This window comes from Desmodus rotundus, chromosome 12, assembly GCF_022682495.2.
Source record: "Desmodus rotundus isolate HL8 chromosome 12, HLdesRot8A.1, whole genome shotgun sequence".
Lineage (NCBI taxonomy): Eukaryota > Metazoa > Chordata > Mammalia > Chiroptera > Phyllostomidae > Desmodus > Desmodus rotundus.
The window spans coordinates 44,104,223-44,122,179 of NC_071398.1; the positions used below are offsets into that span (position 1 = coordinate 44,104,223).

The following is a 17,957-nucleotide window of genomic DNA, read 5'->3' on the forward strand; positions in this document are numbered from 1 at the left end:
GAAATCATCCATACAAAGCCTATGTAAACTCCATGAGAAGGCAACTATTTTCTTTCTCTTTTTCATTGCTCTATCGCTAGCACAGAACAAGTGCTCAGTACTTATTTATCGAATAAATAATAAAAGGCACCTTGCCTACAGAAAATGCATGTTAGCTTTTACCAGCCTACAAGGCCCTACATGATCCTCCACCTGCTTCATCGATGAGTTAATCTCTTACCACTTGGCATCCCCTCACTCTCCTCCACCCACCCGGCCATCTGCACAGTTCAGCTCCGCCAGCACACTGCAGCTCCAGGGCCTTTGCACCGGCTTTCCCCCTGCCTGGAAAGGAGCCATCTTCCAGTTATTCACATAGCTTGTTTCGTCATTTTTTTCAGCTCTCTACTTAATGTCTCCTTCCCTCAGAGACATTCCCGGGCCACATAGGTCCCCCTGTAGTTCCATACCCTGCTTTATTTTTCTCCAAAGCATTTAGCACGGCATGATTTCTATTTATTTTTCTTTGGGCCCTCTTCAACATAAGACAAGCTCCATGAGGGCAGGACCTCGTCTATTTTATTCGCCACTCTACTTCACAACACCCCCAAAAGCAAGCTTGCAGCAAGCGGTTGGTAAGTACTTGATCAGTGAATAGTTTCACAACGAGCACTTGAGTATCTTGGGGGGAGGAGGCCCATAGGCCCGGCTATTGTCGGGCCAGGATTGGCTGGATCCTCTGTCACGTGACTCGCAGTCGCCGGCCGCCTTTGAAGCAGGAGACGTCCACGTGGTCTCAGGCTGCACGGGCCGGCCGGGTCTCGGAGGAGCTACTGCGCAGGCTCGGTCTCTGGCGCAGGCGCAGAGCGGCGGGGGTGAACGGCCGGCGGCGGTTGGCGTGAGCAGACCCCGAGTGCAGGCAGCGAGAGCCGGCGCCATGGTGGAGAAGGAGGAGGCTGGCGGCGGCATCAGCGAGGAGGAGGCGGCGCAGTATGACCGGCAGATCCGTCTCTGGGGATTGGAGGCCCAGAAACGGTCAGGGCTGGTGCAGCTTGTGGGGTTAGGGTGTGTGCAGGGGGCGTCTGGCCTGAGGCGTTCGCCACCCTCCGGGAGCGGGAGGGTATAGTTTGAAGAGAGGAGGCGGGAATTCTGTACCCGGGGATGGTAGCTGGCCGGGGAAGGCTGCAAGGGTCGACTTGGCGTGTTTCCGGAAGGTGTGGGAAGCGGGATGTCCCAAGGGGTGAGATGGTCGTTCTGAGTGATTGGAGGCCTCTGGGAGGGGGTGGGGGAGCCCTAAGGGATTAGGAAGATTTCAAACTTAGCGAGGCGGAAGCCCGGAAGGGGTGATGGTGGAGTTTAGGTCCGGGGTGGGGACTTAGGGAATAGGAGGGGCCGGGGATGCCGGGAAAGGATGAAGGGAAGGGGGGCGTAATTCATTCATTCCTAGATAGTGGGGACTTGTCCTTTGCTGGACGCTGGGGAAGACTGGCGAACCAAACAGCCACTTTACATTCTTGTGGCTCCTAAGGGGTGGGTCAGTCGGAAAGAAGGAGGGTTTTGGAGGAGTTTGGGCTCCACGTTATTTTTAGCGGCAGTCTCGAGAGGTTCGAGGAGGAGTCTGGGGTGGGGGTGGGGGGCTGGAGGTACCCGAAGAGGTTGCTTGTGTGTAGATAGGGGGATGAGTCCAGAGAGGACAGGCCACTGAGGCTGGGCTTACCTGGGGTATTGAGGAATAGTTATCACAGGAAACGAGGTCCCTGGAAGAGGTGATTGATTTGATCAGATACTTATCGAGCACCTTCCACAGCCACTGTTGTAGGCGGAGAACATAGATCCCTGGACTAAACAAACTCCTTCCTCGATGGAACTTATATTCCAGTGTGGCGACGAACCTTAATAATACAACGTTAGGTAATGCAAGTTCTCCGGGAGAGAAATAAAGCAGGATAAGAGGATGCATAAAGGACGGTGCGGGGGAGAGCTGTTTTGATGGGAGGCCACGGAAGACCTCTCTGAACCGGTGACATTGTGCCTCAGACCTGTCTGGAAGGACCTTCCTGCCACAGGGAACAGCAACTGTGCGGTCCTGGAGGCCAGGGACGCTTGGTACATTGCTTGGTACATTAAACCAGGACGTCTGCAACCTAATGAGTGGAGGAGCAGCTTTTTTATTTTTTACTGTAAGTGTGCTGGGAAACCAGTTCGAGAGCTTTGAGTAGGAGTAACATAATGTGATCTGTGCTTTAGAAGGACCATTCTTGCAGTGTGGAGAATAGGTCGAAGTGGGCAGAAGTGGAAATAAGGGTTCCAGTTAGGAGACTACTGCAGTATTTATGACAATAATCCACTTGAGACGTAGGTTAACAGGCTCAGGAACTCTCGCGAAGGGGTCACATAATGTATCCTGGATCTGTTGTGAGGATGGGGGGTGTAGAATTTGCTGAAGGAGTCAAGAGTGGGGGGTAGGGGTGGCGGAACTCAGGGATGACTGAGACTGGGCCTGGAGACATAGGTGGGGTTCATTGATTTTAGCGTCTGCTGTTTGAAGGGTATGGAGTTCTTGGGAGGTGGCAGTTTTCCTGAGGGAGTGGAGAGGTACTGAACTCCGTGGAGAGCCTGAAAAGGATTGGCTGAGAGTCCTGGAAGGAAGGAGAAGGAAGGAAGGAAGGAGTAATCTATAATTTGGGGAATATTTGTAGATAGTCTTACAGATTTGATTAAAGGGCTCTCATGTCCATTCCCCCCCCCCCCCCCGTTTTTTCCCCTATTAAAAAAAAAAAAACAAACTTTATTTGTTAGGGGAAATGAGGGAGGAAGAGAAACATTGACCTGTTGCCTCTTGTATGCCTCCTACCTGACTGGGGAACTGAACCCATGACCTAGGCATGAGCCCTGACAGGGAATGGAACCAGCGCGCTTTCCCTTTGCAGGACACGCCCCACCTGCTGAGCCGGTCAGTGCTCCCCCTTTTTGTTTTCTTGTCACGTCCATGTTTCAGCCCAGTCTCGCAGCAGGGCTCCGAAGTAGGAAGAGCAGTGATTTCCTCCCTTGTGCACAGGAAGGTTGCGCCACAAAGCAGATTGACTTGCCTCTGAGGGAACGCTGGGTGCGACAGGAAGCTCTGGGGACCGGGGCTCCTGTGTGAAGTGCGGGGTGGCCTGGGATGCTGCAGATGGCATTCTGGCTCCAGTCTCGTCTCTGACAGAGAGATGTTGGATGACCAGCGCTGGCAGGTAACTGGAAGGGAGAGTAGTAACGTCCAGAGGTCACACTGGTCTGTCTCTCATACAGTGTTGCATACTTTTTTGGAAATTAATTGCCAGTGTTTTAAGAATCTAGAGAATTGGCCAAACTTGGGACAATTTGAGCATTAGAAAGAATGACAACTTCATTTAAAAATACTTAATAACTTAGAATCCGTAAGACCAAGATAATACTCAAACAAAAGAGAAAAACTTTTGGAGGTGATTATGAATAACGTGCCTTCTGATGTGGGCAAATAACAGTGCATCATCTTTGAAGTTTTCCTGCACAATGACTGTGACTCTAATCATGCTTTTAGAGAGCAGAGGGACAAATTAAAGGACACCAGTGAGGCAAATGATACATTTTACAAGACAGTCGCAGAGGCCAATGCCATGGGACAAACAAGTGAAGCCATTGTTGTAGATGAGTAAAGAGGCGGAACTGCCCCGACCGGTGTGGCTCAGTGGGGTTGGGTGGTGTCTGGCAAACCGACAGTCGTTGGTTTGATTCCCGCCAGGGTGTGTGCCCGGTTGCGGGTCCCTACGAGAGGCAGCCTATTGATGTTTCTCTTGCACGCGCTTACAAGTGCATCACTGCCGCGCTCCCTGTCTCCCTCCCGTCCCATCTCTAAAAATGAATAAAGTCTTAAAAAAACAAAAAAGCAAAGAGATGGAGCCAGATGCAACGTGTGAACCGTGACTGGGTCCTGATTCAAAAAGAACCCTTAAAGAGTAAAAACATTTTTTAGGGAATGGGGGAAATCAGAACATTCAGTCCTATTAGATGATACTTGGGAATTATTTGCTAGGTGCGATAACAGTATGGTTATGGAGAGTGTCCTTTTTTGGAGATGCAGGTTAAAAGCGTGGAATGCCATCGTGTATGTTTATGGGTAAAGCACATAGGGCAGAATGGCAAAATGTTACTATTTCTACTTTTCTGTATGTTTGAAATTTTTAATAATGAGAAGTTAGGGGGAAGTGTGACGCCCACCTCCATCTAGAAATTCCATACAGAGTTCCACACAGAGTTTCTGATTTCTGTCTGTTGAAAAACGTCAGACCCCCACCCCCCCCCCCGGCCCCCGTTGGTTAGAGCTAAGTGGAAGCTGCCTCTTTTACACAGAGCATGGGTTCTCCCCTTTGCCATCCTCTCCATGGTTCAGCTTCACCTGGAAATGCATTGTTTGGCCCCTGTAAGCCTGTGAGTTTGGATCTCTTGCAGTGGTACATAACCCATTTTATGGATGTGGTTCAAAGAAGGGAGCCAGCTCTCCAAACACAGCACACCGAGTAAATGGAAGTAGGATTGGAAACGAAGTATCCAGCTTCAGGTTGACCGCTATTTCCATAACGGCGCATTTTCCACCATAGGGGCACATTCTTTCAGTCAAATTAATATAAAGGCTGCCGCTGTTTGTTCTGGGAATGTGCACCTCCGTGGATTTTGTGCTGCCTTTCACCACAAAGCCCTGCCTCCCACTCGACAGTAATTTGTCCCCATATCTAAGAGGAAAGGAGGGGACTGGAAAGTGGGAAGTAGATGATAAGCCCCGTCAGGGCAACCAGTTTATACATGTCCAGTAATTAAGACGTGGGATCTTACTGGTCTGTTAAATTTCCATGCTGGTAAGCGTGGAGACATTGAGGTGTTTGTTGAGTGGATGAAATGATTGCACACTGCAGAGAGCTAGGAAGCCAGAGGCCTGGGTGGTTCCCAGCTCTGGGAAAGAGCTCTTTGCCCTTGGGCGAGCCACACAATTCTTGGCCTTAGGTTCCACATCTGCAAAAAGGAGGGGTGAGTGTAACGAGATCTTTAAGGACTCTTTCAACTCAGGAATGTTGACTTTACGAAAAAGGACTATAAAACCTTCCCTATTTTCAAGCACTCAGTAGCCAACACTGCTGGCTGTTCCGAAGAACCGCAGTGGGCTCCATAGGCACCCGCTGGCCGCTGAAGTGACTGCGCATGTGCCGTGCACTGGCGGTCCCCTATAAGGGCCAGTTTATTCTAGGGGGCGAGAGTGGCGAATAGTTGAGTTTGAACCTTGGATACATTTCTTCTGTGTGCTTCCTTTTTCTCATTGATCAAGGGGAGATAATATCGTCTACTTGATGAGGTTATGGAGAACGAAATGAGATAATGCACGAGTAGTGTCTAGGTGCGGAAGGCGTTCAGTAAATTATAGCTGCAATTATTTGACAAGTATAAATCACCAGCAACAAAAGGAGAGGAGCTAAATAGGAAGCAGCTTGAGATAAATAAGGCGGACGTAAAGCGGGGTCAGTGGGTTGAGTGGGGGCTCCAGAAGGAGGAGGAGGACTGTAGGAGGAGCGGGTTTGCGGAAGCAGCTCTGGTTGGGAGCTGGCTTGAGTTATATTTTAGATTTTGACAAGACATTTAAGTGCCTGTAATGAATGGACAGTTGGATGGAGCAGGATTGGAGATTTAAGTGGAAAGTTCTGTCAATGAAGAAGAGACTACTTTTAGAAGGGGAAAGTAACAAATCCGCAGCATGCCGAGGGCTCCGCCGTTTCCTGTGGCCCAGACTAGACACCTAGTTCTTCGGTTGTCCGTGTCCCTAAGCCCACGTTAGGTCTGTTGGGGAGCCCTGTTGGCTGTGCTTCAAACTTCATCTCCTCTGCCTTTCTGCAGTTTTTAGTCCGAGCCACACCCATCATCTCAGGTGGCCTCCGCAGTCTTCCGGCTCTCTCCCTGTGCCACTCTCTGTAGTGTGCTCTGCACACAGCAGCCAAATGAATTTCAGTTGAGGGCCCTGCCCTGGCTAGTGTGGCTCATTTGTTTGGAGCATCCTCCTGTGGACTGAAAGGTTTCGGGTTTAGTTTCGGGTTTAGTTCCGGGTCAGGGCACATACCCAGGACGCAGATTTGACCCCAGGGGGTAGCACATTTGACAAGGCAACCAATCGAAGTTTCTCTCACAATGATGATGTTTCCCTCCCCTTCTCCCCACTTCCCCCTTCCATGCTCCCCCCCACCCCCGCTATCTCTAAAAGCAATGAAAAAATGTCCTTAGGTGAGGATTTAAAAAAAAGCGATCTGCTTAAAGTCTTCCATTGATTTTTTTCTGGTGTACTCAATAAAACCGAAAGCTTTAAAAATCCATTGCCTCTCACGCCCTGACTTGTGTGACCTGGCCTGTGTTCAGGCTCCTTGAGTCTTTCTGTTCCTCAGATACGCCAGAGCTCTCCCTGGCCTCGGGGACTTTGCTGTCCCTACTTGAAATGACCTCACACCAGATTTTTGCATGGCTGACTCTCACACGGTAGACTCAGTCACGGGGAGCTTGTGAGTTTGACAGTCTGAAGAGTTTTTAGTCACGAGTGGACTTCACTGACTTGGCTTAACTTGAAGTGTGTGCTGTGAATTCAGAAATTATATGTAAAGGCTCTGATTCCTTCCCAGAAGTTTAAAAGATAGCCCTGTGGCAGAGAAGTCCAAAGACAGGAGAGTTGAGTCAGCATGTATTTTTTGAGAATCTACTGCGGAGACACTGAGAGAAAAAAGTCGTAGGTCGTGGTCAGAGCCGAATTCCGATCCCAGTACTGGCCACCCATTAGCCGTGAGGGCCTGGACGCCTTCTCTGAGCCTTAGTCTTTCCTTTCTCAAGGCTAACATGGATGGTTTCCTGTGGAAACATGATGGCCCCCTGCCCTCGGGTCTGCAGAGCCCCCTTGGACTTTCAGGAAGAGAAATTTTATGCAGTGTTTAGGGTGCGTGCACTTTTATCTGAGAGAGAAAAGTGGTGAAGAACCACAGTCAAGATTTCGGTGACGTACTGTACGTAATGGACCTAGCTCAGTACCCAGTACTTAGTGAGTCCTCTGTGGGTGGTAGTTACTGCTATTGTTTATTTTTTAAAGATTTTTAAAGATAAAACAGGATATTTTAAAACATTTTATTTATTTTTTAGAAAAAGGAGAAGGGCAGGAAAAAGAGAGGGAGAGAAACATCAATGTGTGGTTGCCTCTTGTGCATCCCCTACCGGGGACCTGGCCTGCAACCCAGGCATGTGTCCTGACTGGGAATCGGACTGGCAACCCTTTGGTTCACAGGCTGGCGCTCAATCCACTGAGCCACACCAGCCGGGGGTAATCACTGCCGTTGTTCTTACCAGTGGATTATATACGCAACATGTCACAATGTGATTTTACATTTATTTGTGATATTTAGAGACAATGTGCTTTAAGAGCACATACTACCTGAGTTGGTAACTGCTTTGCCTTTTGGTAGCTGTGTGACCTTTAGCAAGTTTCTTAACTGCCTCACTGTATTCCATTTTCTGTTAATGCTGTAACAATGACCACAAATTTAGTGACTTAACACAAATTCTCTTACAGTTCTGGAGGCCAGAACTCTGAGCTCAGTTTCAGTGGGCTGAAATCAAGGTGTGTACAGGTCTGTGCTCCCTGTGGAGGCTCTAGGGAAGAATCTCTGTACTTGACTTCCCTGGTGCCTAGGGGTCACCTGCATTCCTTGTCTCGTGGCCCCTCCCTTCATCTCCAAAGCCCACAGCACAGCGGAGCATCTTCAGATGACCCCTGTTCTTGTCATCGCACCTTCTGCCTCTCTTATCCCCTGTGTTTACTCGGACCCACTCTGGTAAGCCAGGATAATCTCCCTATTTCAGAGTCCTTCATTTAATCACATCATCTCGATTCCTTTTGTCACCTATGGTAACTTATTCCCAGGTCCAACCAACTGAGCCACACCAGCCAGGTACTATTTTAAGTACTTTTCATGTAATTGAGCCATAAGTCAGCTGTAGTCTCAGGGCCCCTGGCACGGTTCAGGGTTAACCACGTCACCACAATGGCGAGTGGCGATGCACTTGGATGAGAAACCCACAGGCAGCCAGTGTTTGCGGAGCTCTGCGGGTTGCAGGGGCTGCTGTGATTTGAAGTCTGCAGGTGGGAAGCTGACAGCATGTTTGGGCATGCGTGAAGTGAGGCTGGGGGAGTAGGAAGGAGCCAGTACTGGGTGGCTTTAAATGCCAGCTTTAGATTTTTTTTTTTGGTCAGGTTTTATTGAAAATCAGAATGAACTATTTACTGAGCCATTTATAGATAAGGCAGGGGGATTGGGGAGAAGTTCAATAAATTCAAGTAATATACACTAACACGTTTTACCAGGTTGTGCCAGGCGGGATTAAATAACACGCAGTCAGAATTGGTGTCCCCATTTTACAGGTGAATAAACTGAAGTTTACAAAGATTGTACAGCCTGTCTGGGTCACCCAGGTAGGAAGTGGCAGAGCCAGAATTCAAACCCAGGTCTTCTGACCTGGAGGGCACACGTGATGGGTAGTGCCTGTTGCTGAAAGGCTGTCAAGGAGGAGGGAGCCTGAGAAGTTAGTGGGCTTGGAGATTAGGAGGCCATTGGTAACATTTGAAGATACAGATTCCCACAAGAGAACCGGGCCATTCTAGCTGTGTCTTTGGAGCAGCCAGACAGCAGAAAACCCGGTCAGTCAGACTGAAAGGGAACTCAGAACCTGGAGTCCAGGTGCAGCGGCGTGAGTGCCAGGTGCAGGGAGGGCTCGCAGACTCGCAGCGACGGCAGAGACTTGGAAGGTACAGCTGAAAAAGGGGTGATGTGTGCACCGCATTCTCTCAGGAAACGTTACTTATTACATTTGCTGATGCTGGAGGGATTAGAGCTCCTTTGGAAAGCTGCTCGCTTTCCTTCCTTCTCTCATCCATCGCTGTGATGCTCTGCTTCTCTGACAAGGGACCTGCTCATTGCTGGCACCTGTATTTACCTTGCTCCTATCTTGTGAGCCCTTGCCTCAACTTCCTCCTGCTCCAGTGAAGTGGCACTGTCGCTTGGAAGGCTGGGTCTGCTGGCCTGTGGCTGGCCGTGGAAGAATAAAAGCAATAATGGAGAAGCTGAGGCCCAGACATAGGCCTTTGAGGGAAATAACGTCAATGTGCTCCCTCCCTGTGCATTTCACCCTTGATTGTATCAGTGAAGGACACCCCAAGTCTGCTGACTTCGACAATCAGCGCAGGGTTTGGCTACCGTTCTCATCACACACTTCCAGTCTAGTGACCTGCCATGTCCATAGTGATTAGAACCATTTAAAAAAAAAAAAAGATTTTATTTATTTTTAGAGAGAGGGGAGAGAAACATCGATCGGTCACACCCCATCTGAGGACCGAACCTGCAACCCGGTCATGTGCCCTGACCAGTGCCCTCTCACCGTGCGGGGTGACCCCAGCGAACTGGGCCACACTGGGCAGGGCTGTTCGACCCGTTTTTGGAGAAGAATTTCTGCGTGTTCTCCCCAGTACTTGTACTGGTTGAGGGAATTGATTCATTGCATAAATTAAGAGCAGACTCATTGGCCAGCAGAACTTGAATTTATGTGAGACTGTTCTTAGTTCTTACTGATCCTTTTCAGGGTGAATAATCATCCATTTGCTGCAGAAATATTAATGAGCTTAATTATAGGGTGCTGCCTAAGATCCTGATGGGCTTATTTCATAATATATGATGTAAACTCTTCTATTTCCTTTTTATTTATTGGCAATGAACAAGCACTTCATTTTTTTACTTTTTTAATTGTATTTTTTATTACATTTTTTCCCACTACCATTTAGTCCCCTTATATTCCCCTCCCCCCACAGTTGCCACACTCATGTCCGTGAGTCCTTTTCCTTTTTTGCTCAATCCTTCCACCCCCTAACCCCGCCCCTCTTAGGTGTCACACTCCTCCGTGAGTCTTTTTCTGTTTTGCTTGTTTGTTTAGTTTGTTCATTAGATTCCACACATGGGTGATATCATATGGTGTTTGTCTTTCTCTGCCTGGCTATTTCATTTAGCATAATGTCCTCTGGGTCCATCCCTGCTGTTGCAAAAGGTAGAATTTTCTTCTTTTTCATGACTGAGTAGTGTTCCATTGTGTAAATGTCCCATAGTAGTTTTACCCACTCATCTACCGATGGACACTTGGGCTGCTTCCATATCTTGGCGATTGAAATAATGCTGCAGTGAGCACAGGGGTGCTTACGTTCTTTCAAATTAGCGTTGTGGGTTCCTTTGGCTATATTCCCAGAAGTAGGATCACTGGGTCAAAAGGCAGATCCATCTTTAATTTTTTGAGCTGTCTCCATACTGCTTTCCACAGTGGCTGCACCCATCTGCATTCCCAAGCACTTGGTTTTTTTATTTTGTGTTTTTTAAAATCTATTTTTCTTATTTATTGATTTGAGAGAGAGAGAGAGAAACACTGATTTGTCGTTCTACTAATTGATGCATTCATTGGTTACTTTCTGTATGTGCCCTGACCTGAGATTGAAACCACAACCTTGGTGTATCGGGACGACACTCTAACCATCTGAGCTACCTGGCCAGGGCAGAATTTACTTCCAATTACAGTTGACATGCAAGACTCCGTTAGCCTCAGGCGTGCAGCTGTGACGAGGCATCCACACTTCACGAAGTGAACACCTGTGGGTCCTGGGCCTGTGTGGCACCATACTCTCTTCCTTTTTCAAATCTGAGAAATTTGGATTCTGAACACTTCTGCTTCAAGGGATTTATTTCTTTTTTCTCATTCAAAGGAACTTGTGCCTTTATTTGTCACTATATATATGGGAATTTTGTATGTCTTCCCCCCACCCCAGAGGATTTCAAATAAGATACTGTGGACCTCTATACTGTCCCCAACTGATCTCAGAGTTAAGTCCAACTTCTTGGGACAGCCCAGCCTCTGACCACCCTCTGTTAGTCTGATCATCTGTGACGCTGTGGTTGTAGTTAGAATGACCCCAGTGTTTCCTCGCTACACCCTTCTTGCTGCCATGGTTTTGCTTGTGTGCTAGGGCCCCTCCCCACCTCTTCTGCTGTCGCACTAGTTCAAGCCATTGTCCTCTCGCCTCAGCTGCGACACTTCCCTCCAGGCCCCTCCCCCCCATGGCTTTTCACCAGGCTTCGAGTGAAATCCCGAACCCTGCCAGTGCGAGGGACCAGTGCCCGGGAGGGCCTTCCTGGTGTCGCCCCTGGTTCTGGCCGCACCCTCATTGCCTACCAGTCTTCCTTCCCTCTGCTCGCTGCCCTTCTTCCTGGCCCTGAAACACACGCTCCTGCCCCAGGGCTTTTGCACTTGCTTTTTCTCTGCCTGGAATGCTCTTCTCCCAAGTGTCAGTATATTCATTCTTTTATTTCATTTTGATTTGCGCTCAGCCGCCTCCGAAAGGCCTTCAGGATGAGTGCGACTGAAACAGCGCCCTCTGTTAGTCTGGACCCGCATCCCGTTCAGTTTTCTTGACTTTTGAGATAATACACAAGGTGGGACAAAAGTGGATTACAGTCGCGAGTATGCGAAATGGAGTTTATTCTTTTATTACTTACTATTTTCCATACAGACGACTGTAAACCCGCTTCCTTCATGAAGTATAAGTTGTGGAATGGCGGGGATCACGTTTGTCTTATTTCCACACTTGCCTGGCGTGAGTGTGTGGCGAATATTTGTTGAATGAATTGCTCCCTGCAGGATGGGTTGGAGTGTCTCTTTTCTGGTTTGGAGGCTGTGCTGCTTCTGTGCAGTTAATTAATGAAAATTAAAGTTATTGCCCTTTTGTTTTGTTTCACAACGAGCCGGCACGTTTCCACAGCTCTCTGTCATGCCACTAACAGTGTCTGCCTTACAGGCTGCGGGCCTCGCGGGTGCTTCTGGTCGGCATGAAAGGACTCGGGGCGGAAATCGCCAAGAATCTCATCCTGGCGGGTGTGAAAGGACTGACCATGCTGGACCATGAGCAGGTGAGACGTGCAGCCACCTCCTCACTCTCCAAAGCAGTCCCCCCACCCCCTTTTTAAAAATGATTTGAGAGAGAGAAACATTGATTTGTTGTTCTACTTATTTATGCATGCATTCATTGGTTGCATCTTGTATGTGCCCTGACCAGGGATCGAACCTGCAACCTTGACGTATCAGGATAACACTCTTAACTACCTGAGCTACCTGGCCAGGGCAAAAGCTGTCTCTCTTAGGTGTAAACACTCAGAGATTTGGGGAGTTCTGCTTTCCCCTCACGGGCTGTGGAAGGAGGGCTGGCGTGAATGGAATGGTATAGCCTTTGGAGACCTATGATGTGTTTGATTTCCGCACCACCACGTTCTAGGCCGATGGTCAGGGAGACTGCTGTCTCCTTGTGGAGCTTGCTTATCCGTAAGTGGAATTAACTGCGGTGTTGGAGAGCGGTCCCGAGGGACAGAGGAGTAGCTTTCCAATTTGTGCCTAGAAATCCCCCGATAACCGGAAACTCTGCCTGGAGCTTCGTCACAGCGGAGCCTGTGCCCCCTGGTGACTGTGCTTTAGCGCAGAGTCTGAGGGGAGGCTCGGGACCAGATACTGTTAAAAGGGATCGCAGCTCAGTTTTTAAAAATGAAAAAGTAAATAAGAGGGTATCCTAGGAGATCTTGATGTGAATGGTTTGCAGACATCACCTTGGAAAACACTGGATCGGACAGGAAGTGTGTGGACCGCTTAGTGTAGGGCCTGCGCATAACAAGGAAAGCGTCCGGTAATGAGTGGTTACCTGACATCATGCTGCTCAGCGATGATGCAGGGAATGGTATTTAATGACGTCATGATGTTTACACCGTGTAATGAGCATAAATATCGCGGAATGATATTTAATGGTGAAAGCTGCAGCTCCGGTGTAGCTGTCCTCTGACCTGGCTTTTCCCCACGGCGGAAGAAGCTGCTTCTTTCTCTGCATTCTCATGCCTCGATGACATTTTAGGTTTTCTTACTAGAATATTTCAAATATGTATAAAAGAATAATATTTGACATCCCATCTACCTGGCTTGTACAAATATCATGGGGGTTTTTTATTGTTTTTTAAACTTCTACCCTCTATTTTTTTTGGACAGTATTTTAAAGCAAATCCCAGAGATCATGTCCTTAGGTAAAATACTTAGGAGATTGTATTGTCGCCTGCTGTAGCTGGGGTCACTCTTTCCTTCAGGCAGTGGACAGGGGTCCCTTCTCACGCCAAGTGACTAGCACACCGTGCGAGGTCTCGGTGCTGTGGGCTCAAGTAAATGTTAATGCAGGTTTTAAAAGCACACCTTGTTCTGGGTTTCGGAAGAAAAATAATCAGGAATCGTTAATTATTAAAAAGTTTACTGCAGTGTGAAAGGAAGCATGGGCTGGCTCACTTAAAAGTCACAATCATATATTGATCTTTGACGTGACTTAAAACCTGCGGAAAGAAAACTCCTGCAAGCAAGCTGCCTGGTTATCCACAGGCCGCGTACCTCTGCTTTGACATTGCCCCAAGCACAGTGCCCCCTAGAGGCAGGAGCTGCCCATCTACTTGGAAGCATTTGTTGTGTTGAGGGTACGAGTGGAGCCTGGAGGAAAGACAGTTCCTGAACTTGGAGGCCCTTGGTGTGGAAAAGGGGAACGGCAGTACAGCACCGAGGGGTGTGTGACGTGGTTCTGTCACTGCTTCAGTGCGGTGATGGATGCCACCCAGTGTGGGAGTGAACAGGCTGACTGTCGTCCCTTACCTGTTCATTTGGAGAACTTAGCGTGCCTTCTACCCGCCTTCCACTGCAAGGCCTAACTCCTCTGACTGGATCTCAAGGCCGGACACCGAGGTTCTCCGTCCCATCGGTGCTTCAGAATATGTGGGGGGTATTTAAAAATATTTCAGGTGAGGCTGGCAGGGAGAGTTGGGAACCAGTGGCTTCATACAACCTGGTCCCAGTCAGCTTACCCAGCCTGACCCCCACCCCATGAGTTTAACAGTTCAAGAACATTCCGTGGTTGGTCTGCCCTTCACAATTTGCTTGCATTTTTCTTGCCCCCGACTAGGAACATGCCAGGGAGACAGTGCTGCGTAGGACAAAACGGTTCGGAATTACGCAGACTTGGGCCGAGTCCCCCTCCTCAAGCTGGGCAAAGGACTCAACCTCTCAGAGACTCAGTTTGCTCCTTGTAAAACGAGGGTGTTATTCCCGGCCCCTTTTTTCATTTTGCTGACCTCGACAGGCATCCAACAGCACCTTCTGTTACCCAGAAGTACTCTAGGTATTGGCCATTCAAAGATGCACGACATTTGGTTCCCACTGTCAAGTTTCCTCCAGGAACCAGACTGGGCCCCCTGACTCAGGCTGTGGTAAGGGACATGGAAGTCTTCTGCGGCTCCGAACTGAGCTGAGTATTCAACAAGTAGAGGTTTGTCGCGGGCTGTATTGCTGGCAGGGGACCCGGCAGTGGCGGGAAGCCGCAGGGGAGAAATAGAACGTGGCAAGCAGTTTGGAATGTTTAGAGTGTGAAGCCAAAGTGGTGGGAGGTGGGAGCGGGTTGCCAGTGGGGTCCAAGTCACAAAGCCTGCTGGCAAGCCCTGCTGTGCGCTTTCACTTAAGCCCCGGGTGGTGAGGGCTCACTGAAGTTTCCGGTGTGGGAGGGGCTATGTGACCTGGTCAGCTTTGGGCTGTGGGGAGATGGCTAATTGCTGTATCAGCTGTGGTTGGCACCAGACCACTTAGAAGGCTGCTCGAGTAGTTTTGGTGAGCGATGGAAAGGACCTGAGTAAGGGTACTGGTGATGGGGCAGGGAGCACACAGCGGTGAGAAAAACTCAGGTGGCAGAATTGATAGGGTGTACGTGGGCGCGTGAGGAATAACTTACAGCAGCGGGCAGTTAGTGAAGGTGCTGGGCACTGTTCTAAGAGCTGTGGCTGCAGTAGCTTGTCTAGTCCTCACAGCAGCTCTGCGATGCAGGGATCATCGCCCCTACTTTACAGATGAGAAAACTGAGGGAAAGGAAGTAAAGTACCGTCCCATTCAAGGTCACAGTTGTCCGTGGGAGACCATGACCCAGTCAGTCTGACTCCTGTTAGAGCCCACGCTCAGCCGCCACAGGTGGCTTCTGCTGAGGATATACCAAGGGTATGAAGACCAGGTTTCTGGTTCGGGTGGCTGGATGGGTAGTTGGCGGGCTCATTAACAAAGACCACAAATACAGGAGTCAGAAAATGAAGGGCCCATGGGATATCTGGGAGGAAGTATCTGGTGGGCAGTTAGTTTAATACAAGACTCAGAGCAGGAAGAAATCTGTACCATAAAGAGCAATTTGAACCCTGCCTGGTGTGGCTCAGTGGATTGAGTGCAGGCCTGCTAACCAAAGTGTCACAGGTTTGATTCCCGGTCAGGGCACATGCCTGGCTTGCTGGCCAAGTACCCAGTAAGGGGCACGCGAGAGGCAACCACACATTGATGTTTCCCTCTCTCTTTCTTCCTCCTTTCCCCTCTGTCTAAAAGTAAATAAAATCTTTAAAAAATAATAATAATAAAGTTAAAAGAGTGATTTGAGAAATACCAGAAAATTCTGGGAGAAAGTAAAAGAGGCATCGAGTTGTTATGTGGTGGTACATAGAGTGAGAAGATGAATGATTCAGGGACAGAACTCAGGGACAGCTGCACCTCAGGGGCCCACAGGGAGGCTGTGTTGTCCAGGGAGAGGGGAGGAGAGCCAGGATCTGAGAGGCTGGGGGAGGAGAGCTCGCATAGTGATAATGAACATTGATGCAGTAATTAGTGAGTGCGTTGTTTTCATTAACATCTGCCTGTTACACGTGGTTTCTCTATACCCACTCACGGTTACACAGAAGTGCAACGTTGAGCCAGCATTTGAATCAAAGATTTGAATCCTGCCTGAATTATTTCAGAGCCTTGCCCTTAATCACCATGGTGTTCAGCTTCTCAGAATATAATGAGATCCCTGAAGAAGCAGGATGGGAGGAGGGTTCAAGGATCCTGTTAGAGGGTTGGCCTTGAATGGGAGAGGGACCAGTGCATCTTCTTGGAGGAAAGGCGGAAGGTAGTTGGGGCTGTGGGTGCTTGGCGGGAGGGGGGAGGGGAGATTACTCCCGGTGAGCCCAATCTTGGTGAAGGTGGCAAGGTCATACCTAGAGAACAGCAGTTAAATCAGGTGTTCGATGTGGGAAGAAAGGATTTGTGCAGGACGGTATGGAGTCGCGTGATTATGTTATCCAGCCTTACGGGTGAAATCATCTCTCTGTTCCAGCCCCCACCATTTGTCTTTCCTCCTCTGATCTTTAATTGAATTTGAATTTATTTCAGGCATTTTTAATTGTGTTTGATTTTTGCTCTGGTCTCATTTTAAACCCCTGTAGGCAGGGACTATATCCTTTAAACTACTTTATACATTTCTGAATGCCCAGAGTTAGGCACATGGTAAATATTTGGGGAATTCCTACCATGATAATTACATGGTTTTGTTAGCAGTTACAAACTGGAGAAGAAGAAAGCATGGGCGTTTCTCTTTAGAGTGAATTTTTTTATAAACACAAGGGGGCGCTCTTCAACCACCAATGCCCGGTCAAAATTCCATGTCTGTTTTCAAAGCCTCAGAAGGAAAGGGTTATAGGGAGTCTGCATTAGACAGATTCCTGCGAGAACAGTGATGCCATTAGATGCTGGGTATTTTGGTTATCCTTTGAAATGGAAAGGTTCGTGGTCTTTGCGGTGTGTTTTCCCCCAAGTTCAAGTATTTTTAAAAAATCTTTGCAGGTATCTCCAGAAGACCCTGGAGCTCAGTTCCTGATCCGAACTGGGTCTGTTGGCCGGAATAGGGCCGAAGCTTCTTTAGAGCGAGCCCAGAATCTCAACCCCATGGTAGACGTGAAGGTGGACACTGAGAATATAGAAAAGAAACCGGAGTCCTTCTTCACGCAGTTCGATGCTGTAAGTCTCGTAGAGGGCGTCCGATCTGGGAGAGTGCCGCAAATTAAAGCGCTAATTGTGTGTGTTCTAGGTACACTGGAACATTCGCATCTTAAATTCTGTGCTTTTTTTCCCAAGTGAGTTTATAAGCTGGACAGTCCTTCAGGCCAAGTACACGACCTCCTCAGTGTGTGGAATGTGCAGAGAGGGGTCCGGTGCCCCGGGTCTGCGCGTGCGTTCCCCTGGACCAGGCTTTATCCGCGCTGTGTTGTCTGCCTTCCAGAGTCTGTGCACGTAGCTTTGGTACATTTAATTGCACATGTTTTCTCCTGAAAACTTAACAAGTTGGTGATTAATTTCTGTAGCAGAGTCAATTTTTTTTTTTTTTTTTTTTTTTTTTTTTTTGCTAGAAATACCAAACTACAGCTTGTGTTTTGTCTTTAAAAAAGAACACACCTGATCTGGGTCTGTCTCTTTCACACAGCCACCCCGCCCGTGTTGCCATGGATAACGAGACAAAATCGCTGTAGTCATAAGCCAAATGAGGCATATCCAACCCATTTGGTTTCACTGCCAAATCTCCACAGAGGTGAAAGGATAAGTTAAGTTCTGTTTCGATGTCTGTGACCTTTCAGACATGGGTCCCATGCCCTGGGAGAAGCTTGGGTGGCTGTGAAATAGTCACAAGTGACTGATCTCCGTGTTTTTAAAATAAGAGGCCCGCCACACGGGAGGTTAGGAGTTGGGTCGGGTGGTTTGTTGTTCACACACAGTTACGTTTCACGTGTGCATTCTGTGCAGATACGGGCTCGAGATGATGGCTCGTGTGTGCGTTTTGTCCTTTTTTTCTCTAATTCACTCTGCTTCATAACTCCAGATATTGGGACGTTTTCTATGTGGATGAAAGTCTTCTCTTCATTTTTTTATCCACAGTAACCACGTTTGGTTTATTCTAGGTGTCCCTGGAACTTGTAGCAATTAGAGAGGCTCTGTTAGAGCCGAGG

At 48.5% G+C, this 17,957-nt stretch overlaps 1 protein-coding gene across 1 annotated transcript in view; it reads left to right on the forward strand.

Annotated features, from left to right (window-relative positions):
- The first annotated feature begins 826 nt into the window (after positions 1–826).
- Positions 827–17,957, forward strand: part of SAE1 (SUMO1 activating enzyme subunit 1) — a 58,184-nt gene continuing 41,053 nt past the window's right edge. The window contains exons 1-3 of the mRNA XM_024569383.4: positions 827–1,014; positions 11,900–12,011; positions 16,801–16,974. Coding sequence (XP_024425151.1) covers positions 917–1,014; positions 11,900–12,011; positions 16,801–16,974 — 384 coding nt within the window. The 5' untranslated portion in view covers positions 827–916. The remainder of the gene's footprint in view (positions 1,015–11,899; positions 12,012–16,800; positions 16,975–17,957) is intronic.